This window comes from Camelus bactrianus, chromosome 15 (assembly GCF_048773025.1).
Source record: "Camelus bactrianus isolate YW-2024 breed Bactrian camel chromosome 15, ASM4877302v1, whole genome shotgun sequence".
Classification (NCBI taxonomy): domain Eukaryota; kingdom Metazoa; phylum Chordata; class Mammalia; order Artiodactyla; family Camelidae; genus Camelus; species Camelus bactrianus.
Genome location: NC_133553.1, coordinates 14,183,834 through 14,210,948, shown reverse-complemented (window position 1 = coordinate 14,210,948; position 27,115 = coordinate 14,183,834). Strand labels below are relative to the sequence as shown.

At 57.1% G+C, this 27,115-nt stretch overlaps 1 protein-coding gene across 1 annotated transcript in view; it reads left to right on the top strand.

Annotated features, from left to right (window-relative positions):
• Window positions 1-27,115, top strand: part of MYT1L (myelin transcription factor 1 like) — a 171,673-nt gene that overhangs the window by 85,838 nt on the left and 58,720 nt on the right. Inside the window, exons 10-16 of the mRNA XM_074341602.1 lie at window positions 2,804-2,894; window positions 4,439-4,546; window positions 8,209-8,420; window positions 15,127-15,377; window positions 17,585-17,821; window positions 19,505-19,626; window positions 20,500-20,568. Coding sequence (XP_074197703.1) covers window positions 2,804-2,894; window positions 4,439-4,546; window positions 8,209-8,420; window positions 15,127-15,377; window positions 17,585-17,821; window positions 19,505-19,626; window positions 20,500-20,568 — 1,090 coding nt within the window. The remainder of the gene's footprint in view (window positions 1-2,803; window positions 2,895-4,438; window positions 4,547-8,208; window positions 8,421-15,126; window positions 15,378-17,584; window positions 17,822-19,504; window positions 19,627-20,499; window positions 20,569-27,115) is intronic.

The following is a 27,115-nucleotide window of genomic DNA, read 5'->3' as shown; positions in this document are numbered from 1 at the left end:
TGAGCAGAGAGCAGAGCTGAGTCCGAAGCCCACACTGTCCCACTCGCACGCCCGCCTGTCTCCGCGGAGGCCTGCGTGTGACGTTCCGGGTCAGTGCTAACGGGCTGCGTGAGGCTGGGCAGGTGCACACTCTGCACCTCGTGGTCCTCATCTACAGAGCAAGGCCTCAAGACCAGGCACTAACGTTTAAGAAGGAAGAGCTTTATGCAGTTTTCCTTTGAGGCATCAGAGTAGGCTAGCAGCTCCCTCCCACGGCTGAGCGCCCTCCTCATGCTGTGTTTTCTCCAGAAAAGTCTAAACGCAGTGAAACCCGGCCTGTGCCCCGACACGCTGCTCCTGGTACCTGGTCACACAGACCCCGGGTCAGGTCGCGCCGGGCCTCACCGTCGCCCACGTAACGTGGGCGTTCAGCTGTGCCCCCAGTCCTGCAGACGCCTTCCAGAGTATCTCTAAAAGTCACTTCTAAAGACTGACTCATGCGATTTTTTATAGCACCATAAAAGTGTGCAAAAAATTAAAGGGCTCCGTAGAAGGCACGTCTCTCCTTTTCTCCTTTTTGTTTTTTTAGCTTGTTTAGGCTGGCTTCCCCCAGTCATTTCTGTCCAAATTTAGCCAAGTAGCCTCCACCCCAGCTTGCAACACATAGTGTCGGAGACACAGAGTATACACCGCTGATGAGACCAGCCCTGGTCCCCCAAGAACCCCCCACCCATCTGAGAAAGGGGGCACGCGCACAAGACAGTGACCGCGTGTGACCGAGGGCCAGTGCGTGCCGGGGCCTTCAGGCAGGACCGCCCCGGAGGGGCCCGCGGGCATCCCTGGGGCAGCGCCTGACCTGGTCCGCGGGAGAGAGCAAGCCCCCACTGCGCTTTCTGAAAGCTGTGTGGATAGTCCGCACAGGAGACCAGGGGGACGGGGTGGGGGCGGGGAGTAGGCAGTGGGATGGAAAATCTGGGACAGACTCGAGGAACCTTCCGAGACAGGCTGACAGGACGTGAGGATGAGACAGGGAGGGAGGCCAGGAAGACGCCAAGGAGTCTCCCTGGGTAGATGGTCAGGATGGTAGACCGACGGCTGAGGGCGGACTGCAGAAGCAGGGCCACATCTAATGGGGGAGTGAGGGCTCCAGTGTCCCTAGTTTAATCCAGGATCTCTGTGTGTATCCCAGCAGGCGGCCGGGCCAGCCTGGAGACCTGAGGAGGGTGGGGCCACCCGGCTCTGTCCTCTGAGCCATGTCGGGGGAAATGGGGCGCAGCTGCCTGGGCGGAGAGGGGACCCAGATGGAGGGTGGGCAGGAGCCCAGACGGGAGGTGTGGACACAGAAGAGGAGGGGCAGGCGAGAGAAGTCTGAGAGGATTTCCAGAAGGTTCTGCAGGTGCAGGGGTGCCTGCGGAAGAGCTCCGGTGGGGGGAGCTGCGCACAACAGGCCTGACGGCTGCGCGGAGGAGCCAGAGGGCCGTGTGGACGCGGGAAGCAGTGTGCATCCCCGGGACCGGCCCCCGGGGTTAGGCCGGGGTCGGTAGAGAGGGCCGGCCTCACCCCAGGCAAGCTCGGGGGTGTGGGCCACCTCCCGGGAAGATTTGGTATTTGAAGAGTTTAGCGTGAGAGGGAAGGAAAGACGGATATTAACTGGGGGGAAGCTGAATCCCCGGGGGGGCTTACCGAGGTGCTGAGACGGTGGCAGGGCAGCCGGGAGGACTTCAGAGGGTGACTTGACCCTGAAGACATGGGAAGGGGAGGAAGGGACGCCCCGGCAGGAGACCCTGAAACCCAGGCCAGCTGGGTCCCAGCGCAGAGCGAGAGGAGCTGACGGAGCATCGACCCCGTTGGGTGATGGGGCTGTGACAGCTACAGAGACGAGACCAAAGCGGACCTGACCGCAGGGAGGACCAGGGTGTGGACCCCAGTAGTGATGGCATTGTGTGGAAGCAGGAGGGAGACTTCAGGGGAGAGGGAGAGGCTGTTCTAGAGACGAGAAAAATCGCAGAAGCCGTAACTAGCTTGGGCGGAGTGTGTCTTGTGGGCCCTTATCGCTCACCTGGTGCCAGGTAAACCTCGCGGGCAGAGAAGGACCGAGGTTGTCCCCTGGATTTCGTAGACAGCTGTGCCTGGGTTAGTTCTCCTGACCGGCCAGCACTGCTTGCCCCCAGCCCAGCCATCCCCACAATCCAGAGCAGTGGAGAGGTCCCCGAGGACCAGGAGAGAAAGGACAGGCTCACTGCCACCGCGGGGACACTGGAACACGGTCTCCCGACACAGGCGGCGGCTTCCTGGCTCCACAGACCGGGCCCTGCCACCTCCCCCTTGCTGGTTTCACGCGGCAGGCAGCAGTGCGTTGTCTCTCCTCTGCCGTGTGAAGAATGAAAAAGTACTTAATTCCTAAGTGAAAAGTTATTAATTTTATTCGAAAGGAAGACCCACCCGTGACCACCGTGCCTGCACAGCGCTGTGTGTTCCAGGGCGCAGGCATGATTTAAGCGTCTCCAGTCGACGTGCTGTTACGTGGCCAGTCAGTGCGCAGTGCTTCCTCCAGGAGACGTGGCGGGGCCTCGCCTTCCCACCCCGGCGGGGTCGGTTCAGCCCCCCCACCCCCAGCTCCCCCCTGCCCAGCTCCCCGCTTTGCATGCCAGTTAGAGTGAGGGTGAGACAGCCTTCCTCCCACCATGTGTGTCCCCCCCATGCCATGACCAGTGTTCGTAGGACTGTCTGTTGTAAAGTAACCAGCCTGTGTTAAGATGATCGCGTGTTTTTGTCCTCGGACCATTGCTGTGTTTTAACGCTGGGCTGTTTTCTCCTCGTCAAGTTCTTGCCATGCATGAGAACGTTCTCAAGTGTCCTACTCCGGGCTGCACAGGGCGAGGGCATGTAAATAGCAACAGGAACTCGCACCGAAGGTAAGCAAAGCTCCTGCGTCTCAGCTTTGGCGCGCAGCCCCCGGCGGCCGTGCTCCCATGCCCTCCGGAGGGGCTGGCCCCTGCACAGCCCCTTCCAGCCCCGAGACAGGCGGCCTCACTGCCGCTCTGGGGGGCAGAGCCGAGCCGTCCCGGGTGCACGGCCACGCCCAGTGCTTACACCCCTCTCAGCAGGTTGGACTTCTTGGCTGTTCGCCCACCTGGTGGTGGTGGAGTGACAGCCCCCAGCAGGGCCCTCCCCGGGGTGGCAGCCCGGATGGCCCCCTAGCCGTTTGCAGTGACTTGAAGGAAGGAAGGAAGAGCTCCGTCATCTGGGGGTCGGAGGGCCCGTCCTGGGCGCGTCCGGCAGGACGGACGTTAGCAAACACTACGACTGAACAGTGTCCGACCCGACTCGGCTGGCCCCTTGACCCGCTGCTGAAACACTGGTCATCAGGGTGGCCGCCACCCGAGTGCCAGCAGTTGTGCCAGGTGCTGGCGGGGGATGCCCGAAGGACGTAGATCGCTCTGGGCTGTTGCTAGAAACACACGTGCTTAGAGCCACACTTTTGCCCATTCTCTCTCCTATCTTATTCTTTCACTGAGTTCCTTAGAATACTCAGTTCCTATCAGACACTTTTTTCTCAGAAGCCTGAAGTGATTCCGTTAATTTTTTTTCTACTGCCTATAGTTTCAGCTTCACAAGTTTACGTAAAATTATATCTAAACAGAGGAACCTGTTGTGTCACTTTAATTTTTGCTTGTCTGGTAAATGTGGTGACTTGTGACAAGTGTGCCGTGGAGGAAGCCATGAGCCTGTGCCCTTCAGAGGTTTTCCTGGGCTTCCTCTGAAGGGGCGCTTGCCGGACAGAGGGTCCCACTGAGGCTGCTCACAGGGCTGGCGACGTCCGCTCCTCCACCAAACCTCCTCAGAGTCTGAGGCGTCGTGGGCGTGAATTGAGCACCTGTACCCCGTGTACCCCATGGTTTCCTGAAGAATCAGCTCAAACACAAAAGAGCAAATCTGTCGTCTCTCCCATAAGCACTTAGTCACAGAGGACGCCTGACGGCAGCCTGAGACCGTTCTGCTTCCCCCTCCCCCACTCCTCTTCCCAGGGACGCGGACGTGCTGGTCAGCCCACGGGCAGCCACACTGGGGCCAGCAGCTCCGTGCCACCTCCTGGCACCAGAGAGCCCGGTTCTCAGGCTCCTTAGGGACCCCTCCTACCCACACGGTTAATTCCTCCTCTCCAGAAACTACGGGCCTCCCAGAATGGAATCTGTGTCTAAATTTTCAACTGGCTTGTCATCCCTTGAATGACACACCTTTGTCTCGCTGTCATTGGAGAGGACGGTGTGTCCTTTCCACACGGCGTGGCCCCAGCCCCACTTGCGGGACCAGGAGGCAGGCAGCTCAGTCCTCGGTCCCTGCTCATCCCCCAGGCGTGCCCCGGGCCGGGCTGGGGACTGACGGAGGGCCAGGAGGGGGTGGTGATTGTGCGGGGCAGCCTTGGGGGAGACAGTGACGCCTCTGTCTGTCCTTGCAGCCTCTCTGGATGCCCTATCGCCGCAGCAGAGAAACTGGCGAAGGCTCAGGAGAAACACCAGAGCTGTGACGCGTCCAAGTCCAGCCAGGCCTCAGACCGAGTGCTAAGGTACCGACGCGGAGCGCGTCCCCTGACAGGCCCACCCACACCCACTCCCACTCCCACTCCCAGGGGCCGGCGCCCGGGGCGCTTAGTGCGGGGCGGTCCGGGAAGGGGCTGGCAGGGAGGCGGGCGGGGGCCGGTGCAGTTAGACGTTCTCCTGCAGGAGCCGGGCGCCCGGGGTGGCCCTGGCGGGCAGGGGTTCTGTGAGGGCAGGGGCCCCCCACCTCCGGGCTCTCCCCGCCCCATGGAAATTTTCGTGAGAGAGAAGCAGAGGGAGTTGCTTCTGGTTTCCTTTCTGGCCCTGAAGTTTCCTGGTTTTGTAAATGCAGCTGAAAAGGGAGCTTTAAGAATTAATGAGATGCCATTCAAACAAACATACAAACAAATCTAATTACCTCCCCCCAAAAAACAAAAAAGCAAAACAATTTTAAAAAGAATTGAGATGCCCAATGTGATTTTCTTTTTGTTTTAATTTCACTAAGTGAAATCTCTTTATCTCATAAATTTTGCACTTGGATTTTTTTAATTCACTTTTCTTAAAGTGCAGACTTCATGTTTAATTCCAAAGTGATTTTATCTTAAAGTGGAGGAGAGGGCGTAACCCCAGCCTGCAGGACGGCGTCACTGCCCCGAGTGGCCGGGGTGATCCCACCTCCACCGGCCTGCTTGGGGCGCCTCTGTCCCCACGTGCCCCTGGGAGGCGGGCGGGGGTGTTACCACTCCTGCTTGAAGAGCAGGGGTTAGATGACTTGCCCGAGACCCTCAGTCACGGAGTGTGCAGACGAGGTCGGCTGCAAAGGCCACCTGGCTCGACCCACTACCCAAGGCCAGGAAAGGATGGCCACTGGGAGGGGAGGCGGCGGGAGAAAGCCACACTCTGCAACCCACTCACGTCAGCCTCCGTTCTGCACGCGCCCTTCAAACCCTCATCCATGTGGGAACTGTGGTGAGCTCTGCGGAGTCTGCGTTTCCAGGCAGTGTCGTCCCCGATGTGGGCTTCCAGGTCTGTCTAAGGACCATCACTGCCGTCTTAGGAGCTGTGGTGTCCTGCGTGGGGAGGACCACCAGTCCCAGGGCTGGGTCCCAGCCCTGAGGCATCGGGTCAATCCCAACTTTTCTGTTAAAGGGAGAGCATTAAGTACACACGCACACACACGTGCACATGCACACACACACAAACACAAGCACACACACAAACACAAGCACACGCACACAAACACACACACAAACACAAGCACACACACACGCGCGCACACAAACTTTCCTCCAGGCACGTTATTTCTTTGGGATGAATCACGTGGAAGGAATCACTGGGCAAATGGCTGAAAGCCGCTCTGGTTTTGTCGTTATTTCCCGTCTTTCGGGAAGGACGTCACCACCGTCATTACACTTTCATTCCCCTCTCAATAGAAAAGTTACAATCTTTCTAGAAAGTGAGAAATACCTAACTAGACAAAAATAAGAAAATAAACAGCTTCCGTGATCCCACCGCTTAGAGAGAAGCCCGCAGTACGCGCTGGCGTGCATTCTTCTGGCGATTCCTGCGTGTGGGCGTTACCAGCCCAGCACGCCCCAGCGTGCCTGAGGCTCACCCACCTTGCAGGAGAGCTGGCATCAGTAACGGTGGGGCCCCACGGGCCCCCCTCAGCCCGCTCCTGGTTCTGGGGCGCGGGACGGCTTCCCCCTGAAGCCCCGGGCTCTGTGCGTCTGAGAAGGAGCAGTTACTGACCAAAGGGACTTGTGAGAAAGGGGAGGGAGACTGAGGCTGAGGGCTCCCGGTAACTCCCCTCACCTACTTGGGCCAGACCCCTGGGAGCTGCGAAGAGCTGAGTGCCCACATCCTTCTTAAAGGCCGCGGGGTCCCCGCTCCCTTCCTGGGGTCAGTACCGAGCCTGCTCCCACTGAGAAGCTCCGTCGGCTGCTTGAGATGGACAAGCCTCGTCCGAAACCGCGAGCCTCGCTTGTTCAGACGGAAGCTCCCGCCTGGTCCAGACTCTCGCTGCTTCTGTGGCTCCACAGCCTGGGGCCCCCTCTTCGCTTGATGCAACGGGGAACCTGTCAAGTGACAGAACAGGAGCCCGGAACCCACAGCTGCATCTGCAAACAGCTCTCTGCACGTGCCTCGGGCTGGGACGACCGGCAGGAAAGGAGGACCCTCCCCACCTGAAGGGACGGCACCGGGGCCAGCCCAAGCCTGCAGCCCTGAGCGCTCGCCCCAGGCACGGTCCCCGCCATGTCTCCACGCAGGGAAAACTCGTTCCAGGGGTGAGACGGAAAAGCGGGAAGGAAGGGAAGAAAACAGTCATTTAAACCTACGTTTATTCAGTGAAGATTTGACGCCTTTGAGTAGATTGTGTAACAGGAACCTAAGACTAAGGTGAGGGCAGCAGTCCTGTCCTGTGTCCTGTCTCCTCTGCGGCCCCGGCTCACGGGCCTTCGTCACCACCTCCGCTTTGCCCGCAGGCGTTCCTTCCCCGCTGTCCCTGCGCCAGCGCTGCCCCCTCCGCCCCAAGCCACTCCCAGTCTTCTGGAGGTTTAGGGACTCCGACTTTCAGGGCCAAACCCTCTGGCCTTGCCTGCTGAGCCAACGGACAGACTCCCAGCTGCTCCCAGACCCCCAGGCCCCTGCACCCCGAAGATGCGCTCAGCTTTCTCGCTGCCCGTTGTCCAGCTTTCCTGGCCTGTTTCCTAGCCCACCTGGACCTTCACCTTGACCACCCACACCTCCAGGAAAGCTGAGCCGAGTCTCGTAGCCGGAGGTCCTCCCTCCCAAGGGTTCTCAGAGAAGCACCCCTTCCTGTGGTCTCTGAAGGCGAGACCCAGGGCTCCATCCGTGTCTGGCCCCGGACTGCCTGCAAAGGGCCTCCGTCATAGACATTTAACTGATCCTTATGCAGTTTGGTTGATTGGAGAAGTAAATAGGCTAAGTTGATGGAACCAGAGTGAATGTGCTGTTGACTGAGTAACAGAGTCAACATAAAAGGGCGTTTGGGTGCAAACACTGAGGGAGCCTCCGCACCCGCTCCTGTAAGTCGAAAATCATTTCCCAAAAGAAAGTTTGAAATTCCCCTCTGAGGTACACGGATAGATGGACACACACACAGAAAACAAGACAATGTTAGTGAGTGTCTGACTGAGAGTTCTTCCATTTTAATATTCTATCTCAAGTCTAGAAAAATGAATGGCTGCCCGGTAAAGATGTTGGAAGTGCGTGTTAGTATTTGTCAAAACACACCACTGCGTGCTCCATTCTGCTGTCCGGCTGGATAAACAAGTGTCCGCCTGGCCTCCTCTCTCTGCGCCCTAGAGAGCCCGTCTCATTTCCTCGCGTGCTGGGAGGGCGGTTCTCACGCGCCCTTCCCGGGGCCAGTTCTTGCTCTGACCCGCCGCAGAGGAGATGCCCGGGGTGAGGCTCTCTCCCGCGTTCACCTGCCCGAGCTCTGAAGAGAGAAAGGGAAAAGCCGGGAGCGCTAAGTGCTTCGTCCTGTGCTCTTTGCATCTCCCAGGCTGGCGCCCTGGCCGCCCCCTCGGGGCTGCGTAGCTGCAGCGTGGGTGGCCTTTCCTCCGGAAAAGGCAGCTTTTAGTGAGAGGCTCCGGGCTCCGCCCGCGGCCAAGGAGCGGATGCTTGCTTGTTAACCTGTGACACTGTCCTCTCTTGTTGCTTCCAGGCCCATGTGCTTTGTAAAGCAGCTCGAGATCCCTCACTACGGCTACAGAAATAACGTCCCCACGACCACACCTCGCTCCAACTTGGCCAAAGAGCTGGAGAAATATTCCAAGACCTCGTTCGAATACAACACTTACGACAGCCACACTTACGGCAAGCGGGCCATAGCTCCCAAGGTGCAAACCAGGGATATATCCCCCAAAGGATGTGATGGTAGGAGGTGCACACTCTTCTACGTGAGCGTCACGCTTGCCGTTGATAATGTTGTTATTGTGTATCCATTTCCTGCAAACTGATCCAGCATGTGGTTGCTTGCCGGGCACCGAGGAGGCACGCGCCCGGGCCAGGCCGGTTGCCCGCGGCCCCGGTTCTCACCGGTGTGGGCGCACAGGGCTCGCGGAGGGAGGCGCACCCTTCCCTCAGCGCTCCCCGAGCAGCACCTCCGGCTGCTCGCGGGACGTGGAGACAGAGAGCCCTGGGCTCGTCTGCTTCCCGCTGTCCCTAAGACAGCGCTCTCGTCTTCACCGGCTTCCTTTATGAGCCGCCCCAGCACAGACCAAGCCGGGGCCGGTGGTAGCTGCCCGGAGTGCTCAGGTCTTCTGAGCAGCTCTGTGTCCCCCTCCCCATGTTCTCAAGCCGGGACGCTCATTACATTCATCTGGGGAGGTTTGAGAAATGCCAGCGCCCAGGGCTGCACCCCAGACCAGTGAAGTCAGACTCCCTGGAGCTCTTCGCTGTGTGTGGCATTTTTAAAAGGCCACCGCTGATTCTCTGGGCAGCCACCTCTGCTGGGACTGCCGGCCTCCTCCCGGCAGGGCGGCCCGGGTGCGGAGCCCCGGGTGCCACTGTCCTGGCGTAGCTCGGTCCTTGGCCGTGCTCACAGCTGCGCTGTGGCCACCAACAAAACAGACCCCGGGGAGCAGACACAGGCCCCGTGCTTCGTGGGAAAGGTAGTTCACTTTCACTCACGCGTGCCTGAACGCACCGCCGCGGCGTGAGTGGAGACAGACTAGCTCCCAGGTCCCTGCAGGGCCGGCGCGGCAAGTAGCCGAACCGCAGACGGGAAGGCTGCGTGCCTTCGCTGTTCCTTGCTTATCTAACCACGTTTCTGCTTTAACTTCCAGGAGGCAGGGGCTCGGTTGGCAAGTGTCACCGACGGGGTCGTGGGTTATGGGGGGGGTAGGAGTCTCACCTGGGGGTCTCCAGCAGAGGCCAGGAGACAGGTTTCTGATGCTCTTGGAGCTGCTCTCTGAAAATGGTATTTATTAAAATCACGTCACACCAGCAACTCCCACTTAAACTGAATGTCTGGGGACGTCCGAGCCCTTCTGCCCACCAGCACGAGTCGCTGCGTGTCCTTCTGCGTTGTTTCAGCCGCTCTTGCCTTAACGCCAGTTAATCCGCGCAGTGAGGACGTGTCACATCACTTTGATGTGCCTCGTATTTACCATCCTTGCGCACGTCAGTCCTTAGAATATCAGACAGAGACAAAGGTGGGAAACAAGGAGTGGTTTAGGGTGTAACAGAAATTAATAATTTGGGGGTGTTGCAATAATAATTTGTTAGAACTTCATTCGTCTGATTGCAAATGAAGGCCCAGGAGAGCCTGGATGCAGACTTAAGAACTCTGCTGATGGGTCCCGTCGGTGGCGTTGGGTAGCGCCGGACAAGCACTCTACCGGAAGTTCACGTCCACACGCCTCCTGGCTCCCTTCACCGGTGGGCCTGGTGGGGCCCCGGGTGACGTCGTGCGGGGCAGGGCACGTTTTCCTGGCCGCAGGCTCTTCCCCTGAGGAGCTGCGGGACGCGGGTGAACGCCTCCTGTGTGCAAGTATCAAGAACAGAGGTGATCGATCTAGTGTCCACCCTGCCGGCCCCACGGGGCCGTGTGCAGACGGTGGGCCGGTCCAACGGGGCGTCCGTTAGGGGCATCCCCTCACCTGCCCAGAAGAAGTACCAGCTGACCCACAGATAAACAGGAACACGCGACAGACGCCTCGGTGTCGGGGCGTCCAGAGACCACGGAGAAGCAAAGGCAGCCTTTGCCAAGAGGAAGACGACAAGTCTGTTTCTCTCCTGCTGGATCCACCTGCCGGATTTTAAAACCTCAGGGGAAGTGCCCGCTAAGGACGAGGTTGGCCAGGCCAGGTTTCCTGGGGGATGTGAACCGACAGGAGCCACCCCTGGGCGTGGGCACCAGGAGCAGTCACCCCAGAATGACCTGCGCTGGCTCTCACCCCCCAGAGGGCTCCCCAGGTCTTGCCCCCCGTGCACGAGGAACTGGGTCGCTGCTCCTGAAGAAGGACAGTACAGTTGGTCTCCTGGGGGGGGGGGGCAGGGTGCGTAACGTCTAGGAGCGAGGGGCTGGGCCCGGACGTGCAGGACAGGATAGAGGAGTGGCTGGGTCTCACCCCTGGCATTCCAGCAGCTGGGATCAGAAACACTCAACAGACACTGACTTAACAGCCACGTTCCTCCAGACACTCCGCAGTTGCTGTCTGTCTGTCTCTCTGTCCACATGTCTGTCTGTCCCTCCCCACCTCCCTCCATCCCTCCGTCAGCCCGGCCATCTGCCCGCTCATCCCTCTGCATCGTCGGTCTCTGCTCCCCTCCTTGCAACAGGCCGCAAGGAGGGGCTGCAGTAAATAGGGGACAGTGAAGCGGGCACCCACCCCCGTGAGCCACGGCGCCCGTGCTGCCCAGAGGACGCTGCCCGAGCTTCACAGGAGCGGCATGAAGCTCGGGAGGAGTCACTGGAAGGCGGGAAGCCCACAGGCTGGTGGGAACTGCCGGTGGGCTGGTGAGGCTGGACCTGGAGACGTGAGGAAATGGCTCTGTGTCCCCTGCCGTGGGGAAGGGACCGCAGAGACCTGTGAGAGCTGCCGGCCCCTCCCCTGCCTCCCCTGGTGCCGGTTGTTTTGGGTGAGCCCTTACAGTTTTAAATAGTCAGGAAATAAGATTATGTGACCTGTAAAAGCGACGTGGAATTCTAACGTCAGCGTTCGTAAGTGGTCTCACCGGCACACACCCGCTCCAGCTCCTGGCAGAGGCCTCCCCACCAGGCCTGGACCACAGCCAGGACCTGGGCCCGAGACCTTCCCACCCAGGCTGCGACATCCCCGCCGTGTCTCCGGGCAAGTTGTCACCATCCTCCAGGTTTGTTGAAAACCCGTACGTTCCAGCCCGAAGTGGCGCCTCTCAGGAGCCTCCCTTTGCGTTATTGCCAACTTGTAAATCATCCTGAGCTTAAAACTTCTTGACCATATTTGAACTCCCTCTTTGCTTCACAAACACCTCACTCTGACGTGCCCGCCGCCCCGTCTTCTGCGCTCGCCCTGGCCAGGCCTTACCCCTGGGTGCCTCTCACAGACCTGCCTCCGCAGCCGCCCGCTGGCCCTCCGCACCCAGCACTGAGCCTCCGGACCAGGGCCTCCCGCCCTGCACGCGCCCTCGACCTGCCCCTGGGCTCTCCCACTCTCTGCTCTGCCTCCGGAAGCTTCTCCGCCGCCAGCTCTGTCCGGCAGATGCCCACCTGCTCTCAGGCCTTTGGCTAACTTCCTAGGGCTGCGTGTGCGAAACAGGGTGCCCAGGCCCCGCCCTGCAGCTCTGGTCCCACTCACCTTCCCCTGGACCGCCTCCCCTGGGGTCAGAGGCCTTGGCTTCAGACTCAGGCCCACAGGCCGGTGCCCAGGCAGACAGGGCTGGGCCAAGAATCGTCCGCGATTGAGTGGGTGGGAGCCGACCAAGAGGCCCGACCTGTGCTGGACACGTCAGGTCGTGCGAGCAAACTGTTCAAGTGTCACCTAACAGGCCTCCTCACGAGGAAGCTCCGTCCCTTCCACTCAGGACTCCGCGTCCGGACTCCAGGTTACTTGGGGAGAGCACCACTGTGAACCCTCGCCAAGCCCGGGAGCCAGCGCTACGAATGATGGACCAGGCCAAAGGCGCGGGTCTCACCCAGGGGGGCGAACCCTCGTGAAGCAGCCCTCTGGGCTGATTTCCTTGTTGTCTGGCGGGCGTGGAAGTCGGATTGGGAGGACACACTTACCTGCCCCCTGCAGGAGAGAGTCAGCACCTGAGGAGAGAGACACACGCTTACTAGACTCCTGCAGGCGGGGAAGGTGGTGGCTCAGGTTCAAAATTTCTCACGTTTCATCACTTTGAATCCCATGTAGTGTTCGTTTTCCCACACGAGAGGGTGGAGAACTTGAAGTATTTCTCAATGTGGTGTACGATCCGGTGGACATCTGACATTATAAATCCAACAGTCGCTCTAGGGTAAAAGCAATTTTATCTTGAAATTTCAGGGATGTGCTGGCTCCTGGAGGAACATTAGCAGATTTTGTCTGACGAGTCATTGGAAAATGATTTGATTGAAAATAGCTCTGTTTGCCAAGAGAAAAGGTGCATTTTGACTTTGATAAAGGGGACCTCTCCTGGTGCTGGGGAGGCGGGCGGGGGGCATCCACCTTTCAACTGCCCTGCTGCTCTGCGGCGCCCCCTGGTGTCAGCGCGGTGAGCCCCAGAATCCATAAAGTGACGGACCACAAAGATTCCTGACACTAATGGTTCTGTAGGAATTTTACAAATAGGCAATAATTATTAAGACCAGAGACCCTCATCACCTGAGAGGTGTGAAGTGTAGACCTTTATTTCCATGTGGAACAAAACAAGGCGTGATTGACTGCTTTCAGTGAAAGGATGTGTGTGAAACGGATGTGGTCCTGGCTTTCCTCCTGGGTCACTCGAGCTGACGGGCCCATCAGTAAACTGTCCGCAGTTCTGTCACCTGATGAAGTCTGCGCAAGTGCCATCAACTCGGCAAAATCCAGAGGAAGCAGAGTCTTTGGGTCAGAACATCTGGAAAAGCAGAGCCCTTTACCAGTTTGCTGCAACCAGTTACTTAGACATAACCGTCCTATTTCCTTTCTCTTAGAAATTGAAATGCCCTCATTTCAAAACTAAACTGTTACTTTTCTTATTTATTTGGACCACATTTCTCTTCCTGAACCAGTGGCTAGTCCTCACCAGGGAAAAAGATCCCTCATAAGTATTGTTTCATTTTTCCCCTAGTTTTTACATTCCTATTTTTACAACAAAATTGTAAACGATGTAAAGCCACAGACTTCGGTCCACCTGGGGAGTCTCGTGAGCTGTGGGTGGCGTTGCCGCCTTAGTTGGTTTACAAAACCCGCTGGGCAGGTCCCGTTGGAGGGCTCTCCCTGCCCTGTGGCCGTCTCTGCTCAGACCCCGGACCACTGCTGCCCACTGCTCCATCCGCCGCTTTGACAATGTGCATTCACAGAGGAGCTTATAGGAGGGGAGGCCAGACACTGGACAGGTGTGGGGACGGGTCGTCAGGGCCCAGCTAACTCAGATTAGCAGAATGAAAGTAACTCCCTTGTAAGTTAACCCTCGTGCTCAGCGGGTTTGAGGGTGTAGAACTGACTCCCGTCCATGCAAGGAGCTGCGACGAGGCCCGGGAGCCAGCAGCTTCCCCGGGGCCGCCTTGCACTCGGAGCACCGCTGAGCCACATCCTCAGAGCCAGGGAAGCTGTCTTCTACCAAAGTCAAAGTGTATCAGGGGTGAAAGCTTAGTTCTTCTTTCACTTGTATCCGAATAAGGTGCCTTGGGGTAGTTCTTGGCGGTGCTGTGATGACTGACCACGTGGGCTGTGAGACTGTGTTCACTTCCTCTGATCAGAGGGCCCCTGAGGGTTGTGCCCAGGCCGCAGGCACAGTAATGACAATGTGGGGACAGGAGAGCAGCAGCAGGCTGCAGGGCCCCTCCCCCACTTTCAGCAACGGGTGGCTCACCCCCAGCGTTACCCAGGTGGGGTGAGCCCATGAGGACCCCGCCTGAGCACCCCCATCACCAGGCTCCCCCTCGGCCTCGGGCTGTCACGGGGAAGGGGCTGAGCTCCCTTCAGGAAGCAGATGCTGACAGAGGGGACAGGGTGCTGCGGGGAGAGACGTCTCCCGGTGGGGGGGTCTCCAGACACCCTCGAGGTTCCCCTGGGAGTGATTCCTTCCACTGCAGGGGCAGGTGTGCCCCCAACCGCTGGGCCAAGTGCCCCTGTGCCTTTAAGGAGCTGTGCCCATCTGGACCAGTCCCCACTCTGGTGCTAAAGGGGGTTTTTAAGCTGCTCTGGAGACCACACTTGCTCCTCGTACCTGTCTGGCTGTTAGGGAGCCTGGCTGTGCACAGCCAAGCTGGTGCCGTGGACAGCCCTTCCCACACAAGGGGTGGGGCAGCGGGCCACGCAGACGTCTGCACACCATGAGTGCCTTAACCCTTGTCTTGGTTTTCCTGAGCTCACAGGTGTGTGCGGTTCTGTCCCCTTGGGCTGTGCCCCTTCACCCGGGTGGCCGTTTATTAGAATCACAGAGGGAAGGGGAGTTTCAGTCCCATGGCCTGCCCTTTACCCTTGCTAGAATGCCACTTCCTACAGCACAGGAGCTCATGGGTCTCCAGGGGGCCCAGGACCTGTGCATCTCGGTCACCTGCGCAGGATGGTGCTGCCTCCTGGCTGCAGAGAGCAGCCAGCCTCCAGAGGAATGAGTGGGCAGCCGGGTCCTCATACCGCTCACCCGAGAGCAGATGAGCGGTCGTGACGGGGCCCAGCCCCAACCAGGAGTGCGCCTTTAACGGATTGCGTAATGTGCCTTGCACCCTGCTGGAGACACGGTGTGCTCTTCCCGCCGGTCCTGGCTCTGCCCATCCAGACACAACGTGAAAAAAGGAAAAGGGGGAAAGGCAGGCTTTTTCCTCTAGGACCGAGCTCTGGGTGGCGCCCTGTCCCCCTTGGCACCGTCGCACAGGTGTGGACGCACAGGGCGGGCGGGCGGGCGGGGGGCTCTGCTGCTGCTGCGGGCCTGGGCGGGGGCCCCGAGTCATCCCGGTCCCCTGTCTCCCCAGCGAAGCGCTACTGCAAGGACGCCAGCCCCAGCAGCAGCAGCACCAGCACCTACGCGCCCAGCAGCAGCAGCAACCTGAGCTGCGGCGGCGGCAGCAGCGCCAGCAGCACGTGCAGCAAGAGCAGCTTCGACTACACGCACGACATGGAGGCGGCGCACATGGCGGCCACGGCCATCCTCAACCTGTCCACGCGCTGCCGCGAGATGCCGCAGAACCTGTCCACCAAGCCGCAGGACGTGTGCGCCGCGCGGGTACGCACGGCCGCGGCGCACCCGGCGGGCGGGGCGGGGCCGCGGGGCGGGCGGGGCGGGGCCGGGCCGGGCCGGGGCGGGGCCTCCGCGCATCCCCTGCGCTGGCCGCGTGGTGCCGCCCCGCCCGCAGCGCCGCCTGCCTCGGGCGCCCCGCGCCGACCGTCCATCCGCCCACCCGGCTCTTCCCAGCTGAACGTCAGCGCGGCTCCGCTCGTGGTCCCAAGGACTGTTTCTAGGTCAGAAATCGTCAGGTCTTAGGTTGACGTGTCCATTTAGGACCCCCCTCCCCGGGACCCAGAGTCATTTCTGGAAACAGAGGACCCCACGCTTGCCTCCTGGCCTGTCAGGTGGCTGCGCAGAGACTAGGAAGCTCGAGCAGCGGTGTGCCCTGAACTTGACCCGCCGCGGTCAAGCGGAACGCAGGGTGTGCCGCACGCCCAGAGCCGGGAACAAAGGGAGCGAAAAAGCCCCGCTTCGGCGCGGGCTCGCAGTCATGCGGTTACGGCCGGCTTTCATCACGCAGAGCGCCAGAGAGGCTCAAACGCTGTGCAGTACTGCTGGCGGTTCTGGGACTTGGACGTCCCTGTCCGTGGCCCCTTGCTGGTGCTGAGAGCAGGGCAGAGCGTCGTTAGCCCCGCAGAGCTCGGAGCTGCCTGGCGAGGGCGGCCACTAGGTGGCCGGAGATGCGGCGGCGCGAGCGCACTGTGCTCTCTGAGGACAGGAGGACAGTGAGCGGCAGGCTGGCCGGGCGCCTCCTCTCCAGAACAAAGGGTCTCTCCCCATTGCCGAGCGCTGCTCGCCGTGCACCCGAGCTCCCAACACTGACCGTAGTTGTTACAAATAAGTGTAATTTGTATGAATGGAGAAAGGTCAGTAATTTTATGTTTTGCCAATGCTTTCGGTCCTATTTATGTTTTTATTCCTGGATTTTGGAGACGTGGCAGGGGCATGCAGTTTCCATGGTGATCAGGGCAGCTAAAATGCGAGGCTAGCACGGAGGAGTTCCTGTGGCAAGGGGAAAGAGACAGTAACCCCTTCCAGTTTTTTTCACTTTATTAAATTTAAACTAAGACCGGGAGAATTATCATCAACGTGAAGGCTAAATTAGCCTGAAAGCTTGAAACCAGGGGTGCACTTTGACGAGAAGAGTTCAGGCGGAATAATACGCTGTAATTTATCAAGGTAACAGCCCAAAGATGGGGCTTTCATTCCAAGCGTCTTCCCTCTGCTGCTACATTCAGAGGAAGGAGCTGCCAGGCATCCGAGTAGGCAGCGGCTTTCACGCCAGCTCTGGAATCAAATTTATAATGCTCAGGAGAGTGTAATTCTCTGCTTAAAACAGAGGCTTGTCGGGGTATTTTGGTTTTTCTAATTCTGCCCTCCCTGTGTCCTTCCTTGTCTCCCTCCTCCTGAGAGGTAGGCACTGAAGAATTCTTGATCTGTTTAAAGCATCATTAAAAAAAAAAAAAAAAAAAAAAAAACCCTCGCCCTGCACCTCTTCGGTCTTTTAAATGCTGGTTGACTAAACTGCAGGTTTGCTGGAAGCTGGAGTAGGTGAGCCTGCGGTCACTGCTGCAGGAGTGTTCTGGACGGGGAATGCACCTCGCCTGGCTTGACATGAAAGATTCTCTTCGTCATAGGATTTTGTCTTAGGAAGTGAATTCTGGTCCCTCTCCTCCCTCCATCCCACGGGGTTCTTGTGTTCTCCTCCCCTCCGAGTCTTGATGTATTAGCATCAGCAAAACTACAGGAGAATTTTAAGTCCATACGTTTTAAGTACACATAATCCGTACACATATGCACCCATACACTGCTAATCTCTTAAGATATATTTGAGCTGGAACAGAATTGAAATCAGGCACTGGGTTTTCCTCGTGGTCAGGCTTGTTTCTAAGAGCAGAGCTGCATGAGGAAAAAGAGAAGATATCGATCCATGGTAGTCAGTGAGGGATGATGCACAGGTAGGTGAGAGAGAGGGACTGGTGATGACAGGTAAGTGAAGGGGTGGACCGGCGCGCCTGCCGGCCAGCAGCACAACAAGGTGGGAGAGCGGCTGCGTGCAGGGACCGCCACGGGCCCCGCTCTCCTGGGTGCTCCTGCACATGACGCTGCAGGGAGGGTTCTCGAGTCTGGATTCTGTCCGGGCGGCGGGCAGGGCTGCGGCCTGGGGGGTGGACTCGCAGGCTGACTGTGTCCTCTGTCTGCAGAACCCCGACATGGAGGTGGATGAGAACGGAACCCTGGACCTGAGCATGAACAAGCAGCGGCCGCGGGAGGGCTGCTGCCCCATCCTCACGCCCCTGGAGCCCATGTCCCCCCAGCGGCAGGCGGCGATGGACAGCCGGTGCTTCCAGCTGGGCGAGGGGGACTGCTGGGACTTGCCTGTAGACTACACCAAAATGAAACCCCGGAGGGTGGATGAGGACGAGTCCAAAGAGATTACTGTATGTCCTTTTCGTTGCCCCGCTCTGTCCATGCAGCATGCGAAGCTGGCGTCAGCTGAGGGAAATAGTGTTGGCATGTACCCTAACAGAACGTGTCTTTTCTCTTTAAAACACGGCCTTTAGCTGCCTAGGGGTTTTGGTCCACCCAGGAGAGATTTGTGACGAGCATTGATTGGAGTGAAACCAAACCACTGACTCTTCCAAATAATGAATTTTATTTCTTACCAAGTGTGTTTATTACAAACGGTATCTCTAAGAACATGTGTAAGCAGCTACCAGTTTCATTTTTCCACGGCTGACGTATTGACACGATGTGGAATTTTTCTTGCAGATAGAAAATGATTATGAGGGTCTTGAATACTTAAATGGTCCCCTCTGTGCTGTAAATCCGCTGGCTCTCTGAAGCTAAGGACAGGGTCTGTTCTCTAAGAAATGTGAAGCATTCAGGAGAGGATCCTCCAGCCTGGGGTAGATCGTTTTAGCACAGTCACCTGCACCTTTGCTGCCTATAATACGACCAAAGCATCTGTGCCAAGAACATATTTTTGAAGTAGTTACAACTTTCAAATCCAGATTATCAAAATAGTTATAATATCCTGTAGGCTAAGAAAAGAAATGGGAAAAAAATGTTCATTATTTGACTTTTTCTCCAGTGTTCAAGTCTGCAAATTATGACGTCTTCTTTATTCCCTGAAAGTGGAAATTCTTTTTGAACACAGCAGAGACCCCATCAAAGCCACAACAGCTACGGAAACGGGGAGGTGGGGAAACGGGGAACGCTGGCTGTTTGTGGGAACTGGCAGGGAAGGCACCTGTTTATAAGGCCGTTGCTTCCAAAGACTGTTACCTTTATCTTTCAAATTGATTTCAGTATCCAGGCGCCTTAGAGGAGAACAGAATCTGAGTGGCAAGCTGAATTCCAAAAGTATTTTTGCCTCTCCTGCAGTGTTAAGTCGTCACTACCAAATAAGGCGTGGTAGTTGAATCTCTGAATTTATTTTAATGAAAGTTAAGCCCTCATAAAGCAACAGCAACGTTTCTATCCTACGAGGGTCACAGGGGTGCAAACTCCGGGCTCTCGAAGCACTTTTGCTGAACACCGCCACCTACAGGAATGCCTGGGGTACTGCCAGGGGCCCTGCTTAGCCAGAGCACCCGCTTTCTGTAGAAAGGAAAGTGCATGAGGGTCCTTTGAAGTGGCAGCGTGAGTCTAAGCTGGCCTCCCCTTGCCTGGGGCTGGCGCACGCGTGTAGAGCACTCGCCAGGGGCCTGAGGAGCCCCGTCTGAAGTATCTTTGGGAGAAGTGCTTACGCCCTGCCCTCCGGTGGCAGGGCACCCGGGTGAGTGGTTGCTGGTTGCCAGACCACATAACCTGTCCCTCCAGTCAGTGCAGCTGCAGGAATCTAAAGAACGAGTCTGAATTTGCCCACCGAAATGCTACCCTCATTTTAGGAATTTAGAGCAATGACGAGAAATTAAAGTCCACCGTAGACGAGATACTCTGAACAGAGTTCTGTGTGCATCTTCTGGACCAGGGTGTATCGCAATTTCACGGGTGAGGTTGGGGGAGCTGGACGAGGCAGAGGCAGCCACCCCCTGCCTCTGTGGGGAGCGGGGACGCGGCCCCTGGTCTGTGTGTCGAACCTTTGTCTGTGTGGCCCTGAAGCTGTGTTTCGCCTGCAGCCAGAAGACTTGGATCCCTTCCAAGAAGCTCTAGAAGAGAGAAGGTACCCGGGGGAGGTGACCATCCCGAGCCCCAAGCCCAAGTACCCGCAGTGCAAGGAGAGCAAAAAGGACTTGATAACGTAAGCACAACGGGAGGTGAAATTAGCCTCTTCCGAACGTTCCCTTTATTTGGCTTAATTTTAAACCGGGTCTGTATATGCCTTGCCGTTTGAGCATGTGACGTGCGCAGCGTACAGTGTCCCCAGCGCAGCCGAGTAGAGTGAGAGGCGGCCGTGGACGCCTGTTCTGAGCGATGCTCTGTGCTGTGGAGACGCCACCCTCGTGTGACCCCGTGCCCCGCAGCTCCCCTGCAGGTGTCACCCCGTGCAGACATTGCAGCTAAACTGGAAACAATGAAACTCTTTTAAAAGCTTTTTTTTTTTCTGAAACCTACTTACTACTTTGGCTGTTTTTGTTTTTGTTTGGTGGCAGATGTCCAACACCCAGGTGTGATGGGAGTGGTCATGTGACTGGTAATTACGCCTCACATAGAAGGTGTGCCTTCATTTCCCTCATGGTGGATTCTGTCTTCTCAATTTATTGTTTTCAGCTTACCTCAACAATGCTGTCCAAGTACCAGCGTGAACTGTGTGTCACCCCTGAAGTGCTCTATGTTGACCTCCTACAGCATGCTGATCAACGTGTTGTATAATGTCTTTTATTTGGAAACAAACCCCCGAAATTTTTTTTACAAAATTATTTACAAACATTTCAACCAAAGAGCTCAAATAGTTTAATCTCATTTTTCAAATGGTTTATAAACAGACACGTTTTCATAAATTCATCTGCAAATCTTAGTAAGTTAATGATACCAGAGAAAAATTCAATATACAGCACTTGCCCCATTGCTTTTCTGCATTAAACTTTTTAATTTCGGTTTTATGTTGTGTTTGTTCGGGAACTGAAGTGGGGCCGAGGGGCTACTCACCTGACTTTCCTGGCCTGTCTTACAGTCTGTCCGGCTGCCCGCTGGCTGACAAAAGCATTCGAAGTATGCTGGCCACCAGCTCCCAAGAACTCAAGTAAGATTTAACAAAAATCATTCTCTTTCTGAAATCGATGCAGCTAGTAGTGACAAAAAGGACGTGTCGCTCGAAAGGGATAATGCCTCTAGAAAGCCACCTGCGCCCATCAGCGCCTCAGCTCAGCACCCGGGACGGGGCTTCGGGGCTGAGTCACTTTTCCGGACAGCGCACTCTGCCTTTTCCCTCTCGCTCACCTCCAGCTTTAAATCCCATGTAGCCTTTCCGTCTTGAATCGTCCGAGGCACAGGCGTTTTCTCTCCAGATGCGCACGCCCCGGAGGGGAAGGCTTTCAGATGCGCGCACAGGTTTAGGACGTCACTGTAATGTCCAAAGTCAAAAGCTGATTTTTTTTAAAGCCAGTAGTTAAGATAACGATCTAAAAAATGGGTATTTAAATGGCACTGATGATCAAAAACCACCCTGATCTGATCCGAGCTGATCCCTTCGGTCCACGTGGCCACAGCCGCCAACGACCCGAAGGCGGCGCCAGCCCACAGCTAACACAGGCTCCCCCGCCCGCAGGCGCCACAGCTATCCCCTCCTCCACGCCTGCCATGTTCTCTATGTTCCCAGCGTGAGTCTGGTCAGCCTCGCGTGCACTCCCAGACTAAGGTGCTTCTTCTTCGTGTGTGTACACACGTGTGCACATGACCATCCTGGGTTCCTAGGCAGGTTTTGGAAGAAGTCACTGCAGACCAGAGGAGCGTGTCAGCACCCCCAGGAGTCTAGTTGGAACAGACTTGCAGGCGTATGTAAGGGAAAGGGACAAGGCTTGAACGTCTTACAACATGAGCACCCAGAATCCCTGGTAATGTCTTTAACTGCCTGGCCTGTTGCAGATACCGTCACCTGCTTGGCTTCCGTCTTGTCTGGAAATGACTTTCTTACCAACGCGGAGAAAACTAGGTTTTCAGACCTGTTTGACCCCTTCCCCAAGCCCCCACCCCGTTCCCCGACCCCCCCGCGTGGACCAGGGCTGGCGCAGGGTGGGGGCTCCGTTTCACACCGTGTCGTCTTTTACAGGCTCCCTGTCCAAGGTGCTGGTGCCATAGACCAGCTGCTCACGTTCAGAGAGCTCCTGAGCTAGCCCTTCCGTCGCCTGCCTCGGGGAGTTTTCTTCATGGCGTGTAGACACCTGCAGGTCACGCTCTTCCTTAACAGCTTTAACGTCCATAGCGTGTCCACGCGGTGCCTGATGGACCAGTAGCTTTTAGAGCCGCAAACGGACAGGATTAGCAAGGACCGCTCAGCCCGCTCTGTAGAGACATCCTTTTGCATGGCTTGAAACCATGTTTTCCTCACGATCAAAGCGTGGTCACCCATACCCGGAACCTGGCCAGCACATCAGACGCGGCGACTTCCCTCTGAATGTCTTGCTGAGGCGCCCTTTGCACATCTCCAGTGCCCCCGGGCCAGCTGCAGGCAGGAGGGCAGCCTGTGGACAACTTGCGTCCAGCCTGGCTTCCCCTTGGCTGGCTCCAGCCCCAGGGAGCAGAGCAGGCTTCTGCCCGGTCTGGTTTTCGCTGGCTTGCATCCGCTGACCTGGGGCTTAGAAGGCCACGTTGGTCTGAAGTTCGGGCAGAACTGCCCCTCCTCCCGCATCGGCACTCTCTTCTTGTCGAGTCTCTTCTTGGAGGATGGCGTGGCGGTCCTCACCGTCGGCATCTTCGGAGGTGATGGGGCGCCCTTCACGTCCCCCAGGGCGGTGCCGGCAGTCAGTTCCCTCCCCCCGACCTCTTCCTGGAGGGGAGGCTGTATCTTCCAGAGGGCAATGGCCTCTCCTGATTTAAGCTGATCTAAAAGCCGCAGTTGCTTCTAACCTGTCTTTGTCACAAGTAAATCCCAATTCGATTGGTTCTTTTCCTGGGAAATCTCAACTTGACAATTTTCTGAACTGCTTTGTTTTTTGACTGGATCTTCAAAACTAGGGACTTCACTTCAATGTCTACTATAAATAGTTCAATATTTAAGTGACCAGTTTTTCCTTGATGATGCGTCCCTCTGCGCTGAGGAAACCCTAGATTACAAAGGGGCTTTGTCCTCCGTCTTGTCTTTGGTGACACCCCTCCACCCACCCGCTGATTTTTCCCGTGGGCCACAAAGTTCCCGAGCGCGGAGCAGCCCCTCAGGACTGGCAGCAGCTTTCTCTAGAACAATCCTTGCACGTGCCCTTTTCAACGGGTTGTTCTTTGTATGCGTGTGTGTGTGTTTTAAAGCTTTGGTCGGTTCCCGCTGCAGCCGCGCGGTGCCTGCCGGAGAGGCTGCAGCCGCGCTGGTCGCTGTGTGGGGCCGCGTGCCGTGGCGTCCGCTTCACAGAGGCGCCCGAGGAGGTGGGTCCCAGTCACCGCGTGCGTCCTTCTCTCGGGTGCATCAGCCGGGAGACGGAGCCCTCTGGGAGCGCTCCCCTGCACTCCTCCAGTGCCGGGTTTTGTTAGCTGGCCATTCACAGGGCTTTCTTGATCTCAGGCAGACGACGAGGTCCGCCAGATTAACTCTGGGTCTTGGCTCCCCAATCCTCTTAAACCTCCTGAGATAAGACTCTGCTCCGTTCTTATCCAGAACAACACATATGGGATATTCTTAAAAAGGAGTCGATAACTGTCCCATTCTGTACCACGTGTAGACTGAACGTGCATTAAAATGGAATGTGCCGGCCAAGATCATTCAGACTCTGGAACTTTTGCTTCCTCTGGGCTCGGGTCCATCTGACGCAGAGGACAGGTCGGTGTCTGGGCAGTGAGGTGGGGGACGCCCGGGGAGGGGGCGCCCAGGGGAAGGGGACCCCTGGAGGCAGGCAAGGGTGACCAGAGACGTCTATAGCCCAGAGCCTGAGACTTGCAGACCCTCCCGGGCTGATGCAGGCGCCCCGGGAACAGCCGTGTGGGGACTCCTGACTGTGATGATCCCTGAGACCCCAGGCCAGGGGGAAAAAGAATGAAATTGTCCAACTCAGCGTGCCTTTTTGGTGAGACTTCTGCCTAACGTGTGCTCTGACTCCCAGGGGAAGTTTCTTCTCTAAAATTTCATTGGCAAAGATTTCCTGAAAGTGGCAACTGGAAAGAGACCGTCACCCCCATCGCTGTCCGCCTTTCCCTTCTTCCTTTTCTTAAGAAGCCGCGTCCTCCCAGGAGCTCTTTCTCCGGCTCCCGGACGTGTGATCGGAGCAGACTCGGGCGTGATGTGGGGGCTCTGCTACCTCAGCGACCAATTTAAGCCAGATCAGAACTGATTTCAGTCAGAGGCAGTTAGCTCTAAAAACTGGCCCCCAAATTGGCTTCCATTTCTACTTCGGTCGGCCGCGTTTAGATACCCCCTTATTAGTCACATCTTCTTCCTGTGATAATACCGCGACGCGTGTCATCAACGCACCTCCTGCAGGAAAAGGAGTCGTCAGTCACTAGTCCGCCTTGACTTCTCGATGATCGATCCAATCATCGTGGGGCGGGTGGGGGTGGGTGGGGCCCTACTTCTCGGTTCTCTGCACTTGAAAACGTCCTCTTGTGTATTCTGTCCTCGCAAAGCCTCTGTCCTATGTGTTTTCGTCTTAAAACTAGAGGAATTTTAACCACAATATCAAAGACCTTTTTTTTTCAACCTGCCTACATTTATTTAAAGCAAAGAATTAAAATTTTGAGCTTGACCGGCCAAGGTACTACTTTTCTCTAAAGGCTGCTAATGTCTAGAACTTCCGAGGGCTTATTTCTTCAGCTGTGAGCGTGGTGCGGTCTCTAGGGAGATTACTTACTGGGGTCTCACAGAGACCCCCCCCCTTCTACTCTTTGGGGCGGGAAGTTCACCCACGCTCACTGCACGCCTGGTTCTGAGCAGTAACCTGACTTCCGTCCTCTTCCACCTTCACCGTTGACGACAGTAAATCCAGGGACTTTGTGAACTACAGCTGCCCTCGGCGGCGTCCTGGTTCCTCTGAGCTGGGCGTGTTTCTGTGTGGAAGGACGCAGGGACCTGTCTGCAAGTTCGACTCCTTTCGACTGAGTTATCGTGAGGCTCTGGCCCTCACACTGGGGGAGGCGGGGGATGCACGATCGTTCACTTCGAAGAGGACTCCCACGGACGCCCTCCTTTAGCTGGAAATCATCTTGCTCTGTGACCGGCCCAGCCGCCTGAGCGTGCCTGGCTCGCGATGTGATGTCTGTCAGGGAGAAGGGGCGCCGGCCTGGGGTGACTCGGGGCACGTCATGATCTGCTGGGATGTGGTGGGCCCCACACACCCCAAGATTTAGCTGATTCCTGGAGCCTTCCACAGACCCACGGTGGCACCACTGTTACAGAGGCAGGTCACACTTGTTTACAAAGTGCCTCTACACTGACCCCCCGCATGAGAGGAGATGGGGGCTTGGACCCATCTCAGGGATGTGGAAACTGAGGCCAGGGTGCTGAGGGGATCCATCAGTAAATGGTGGAGTCCAAATTTGGCCCAAGTGCCTTTTCCACACTTCATTCTGCCTTCTCAAAGTTAGTAAACCTGTAGGTGTGTTGCTTTTTGATGGAGAATTAAAAGTAAAGGCATATGCTTCACTACGTGAACAGACACGCCAAGTCCGATTGTCCTTCTCTGACGCTTTCAGCTTTGGGTCTTGGGCAGTGTCCTCTCCTAACGCCTGGGCTCGGTCACGATGGGGTGAGGGGGCCCGGCGACGCCGCGCTTCCGGCTGTGACGCCCCAGCCAGCGTGCCGAGCTGCGCACGCCCCTCTTGCCGCAGCCCGCTCGGTGCGTCCCGGGGTTGCCTGGCGAGGACCCAGTCCTGCCTTCTACATTTCAACATCTGGAACAGGTTTATAAAGTTCGTACTACGGTGGTTTTCAGAAAATACCCTAAGAAATGCAGCTTGTTGCAGGTAGAGTTTTATTTTACCATAAGTAGGTCCAATATAGGAAATTTGGTTAAGCACAGTGTAGCCAAACTTCTGCAGTAAGAACGTTTGAGGAAGATGCCAGTGCACGCTCACACACGCTCACACACGCGCTGACACATGCTCACACGCACACACTCACACGAACAGACAGATGACAAGGGAAGCGCAGCCCCGATGCGCGGCCGCGGCTGGCTGAGCTCCGTGCTGGGGCGTCGGGGAAAGAGGCCTGGGCCTTCCCTCTGTGTCTGGAGGGAGCGCCACCCCCCCCCCGGGCACCTGCCCGTGGCGAGCGCCATGGGTCTGCTGTTCTCGCTGGACCCCGCCGCGAGCCCCCCCTCCACCCCTCTCCCTCGTGGTCGGCATTAGACCCGGATTACTAACGGAGAGTTCCAGGTGTTTGGGTTTCAGGTTGTATTTTAATCACCTGTAACTATATTCACACACAAACCAACCAAAAGCAAAACAAAGCAAAAAAACAAAAAGAAAAAAGAGAAGAAAAATGCAGGTGCTCAACTCCCTAGTTCATCTGTGTTTACGAAGCTCCTGCAGGCTGTCTGGCGATGTTTGAGGTGCCGCCTGGGGTGTTTGCTTTTCATTGTTTGTTCCCCGCCACCTCCCAGGATGGGGCGCAGGTATGAGGAAGTTTCCAGAATGAAAACTCAGACTTAGGTCAGGAAGGGAGGGCAGAGGTGTAGGCTGGAGGGCGAATAATCCAGACACAGCTTTTGTGTGAAGAGACTCCGTGCAAGATAAGACACAGAGCCAGGCCTCCCCCTTCAAGTGGCGCTCAGTCGTCCGTGCCTCAGTTTCCCTGTCTGTGACATGGGCAGCCCCGGCGCGCGGCTCACTGGGGCAGCGGGTTTAACTGAGCGAGTGTCACCGCCCCCACACGGCATGCCCAGGCCTCCCGGCTCGCGGGCCTTGCTGGGTCTGTGGCCACCGCGGGCAGAAGCCCAGGAGGGAAATGCAAGCTCAGTGTGGCGCTCGCCGAGCGGCTCTGCGACGGCCCTGAGGTTAGGGGAAAGCAGTCACTCCTAACCTGCCGGCCTTCTGGCTTTGGGGGGCGCTAGAGCAAGTCCTGTCGTTTAGGAAGAAAAACCAGGAGAAGAAAGACGCTGCGGCAGCCACACTCGTTAGAAGGCTGAGGGGTCGTTGCAGGATGGGGCGCCCACACCCGGCTCCTCCCTGCCGTGTTCCTGCGGTGCCCGTGTCCCAGCACGTGTGTGTGTGTGTGCGCACAACTGTGTCCATGTGTGCGCGTGTGCACATGCGTGTGTGCCTGTGTCCGTGTGTGTTCACCTGTGTCTGTGTGCACATGTGCGTGCATATGTGTGTGTGAGTGTGTGCAGGTGTGCTTGTGTACTTGTGTGCACTGTGTGCCTGAGTCCATGTGTGCGCGCGCCTGTGTGTGTGTGCACGTGTGCGTGCGTATGCATGTGTGTGTGCAGATGTGCTTGTGTACGTGTGTGCACTGTGTGCCTGTGTCCATGTGTGTGTGCCTGTGCCTGTGTGCACGTGTGCGTGCGTATGCGTGTGTGTGTGTCCATGTGTGTGTTCGCCTGCGTCTGTGTGTGTGCATGTGTGTGCATATGTGCCTGTGTCCATGTGTGTGCTCCTGTGTCCGTGTGTGTGCACGTGTGCATGCGTATGCATGTGTGTGTCCGTGTGTG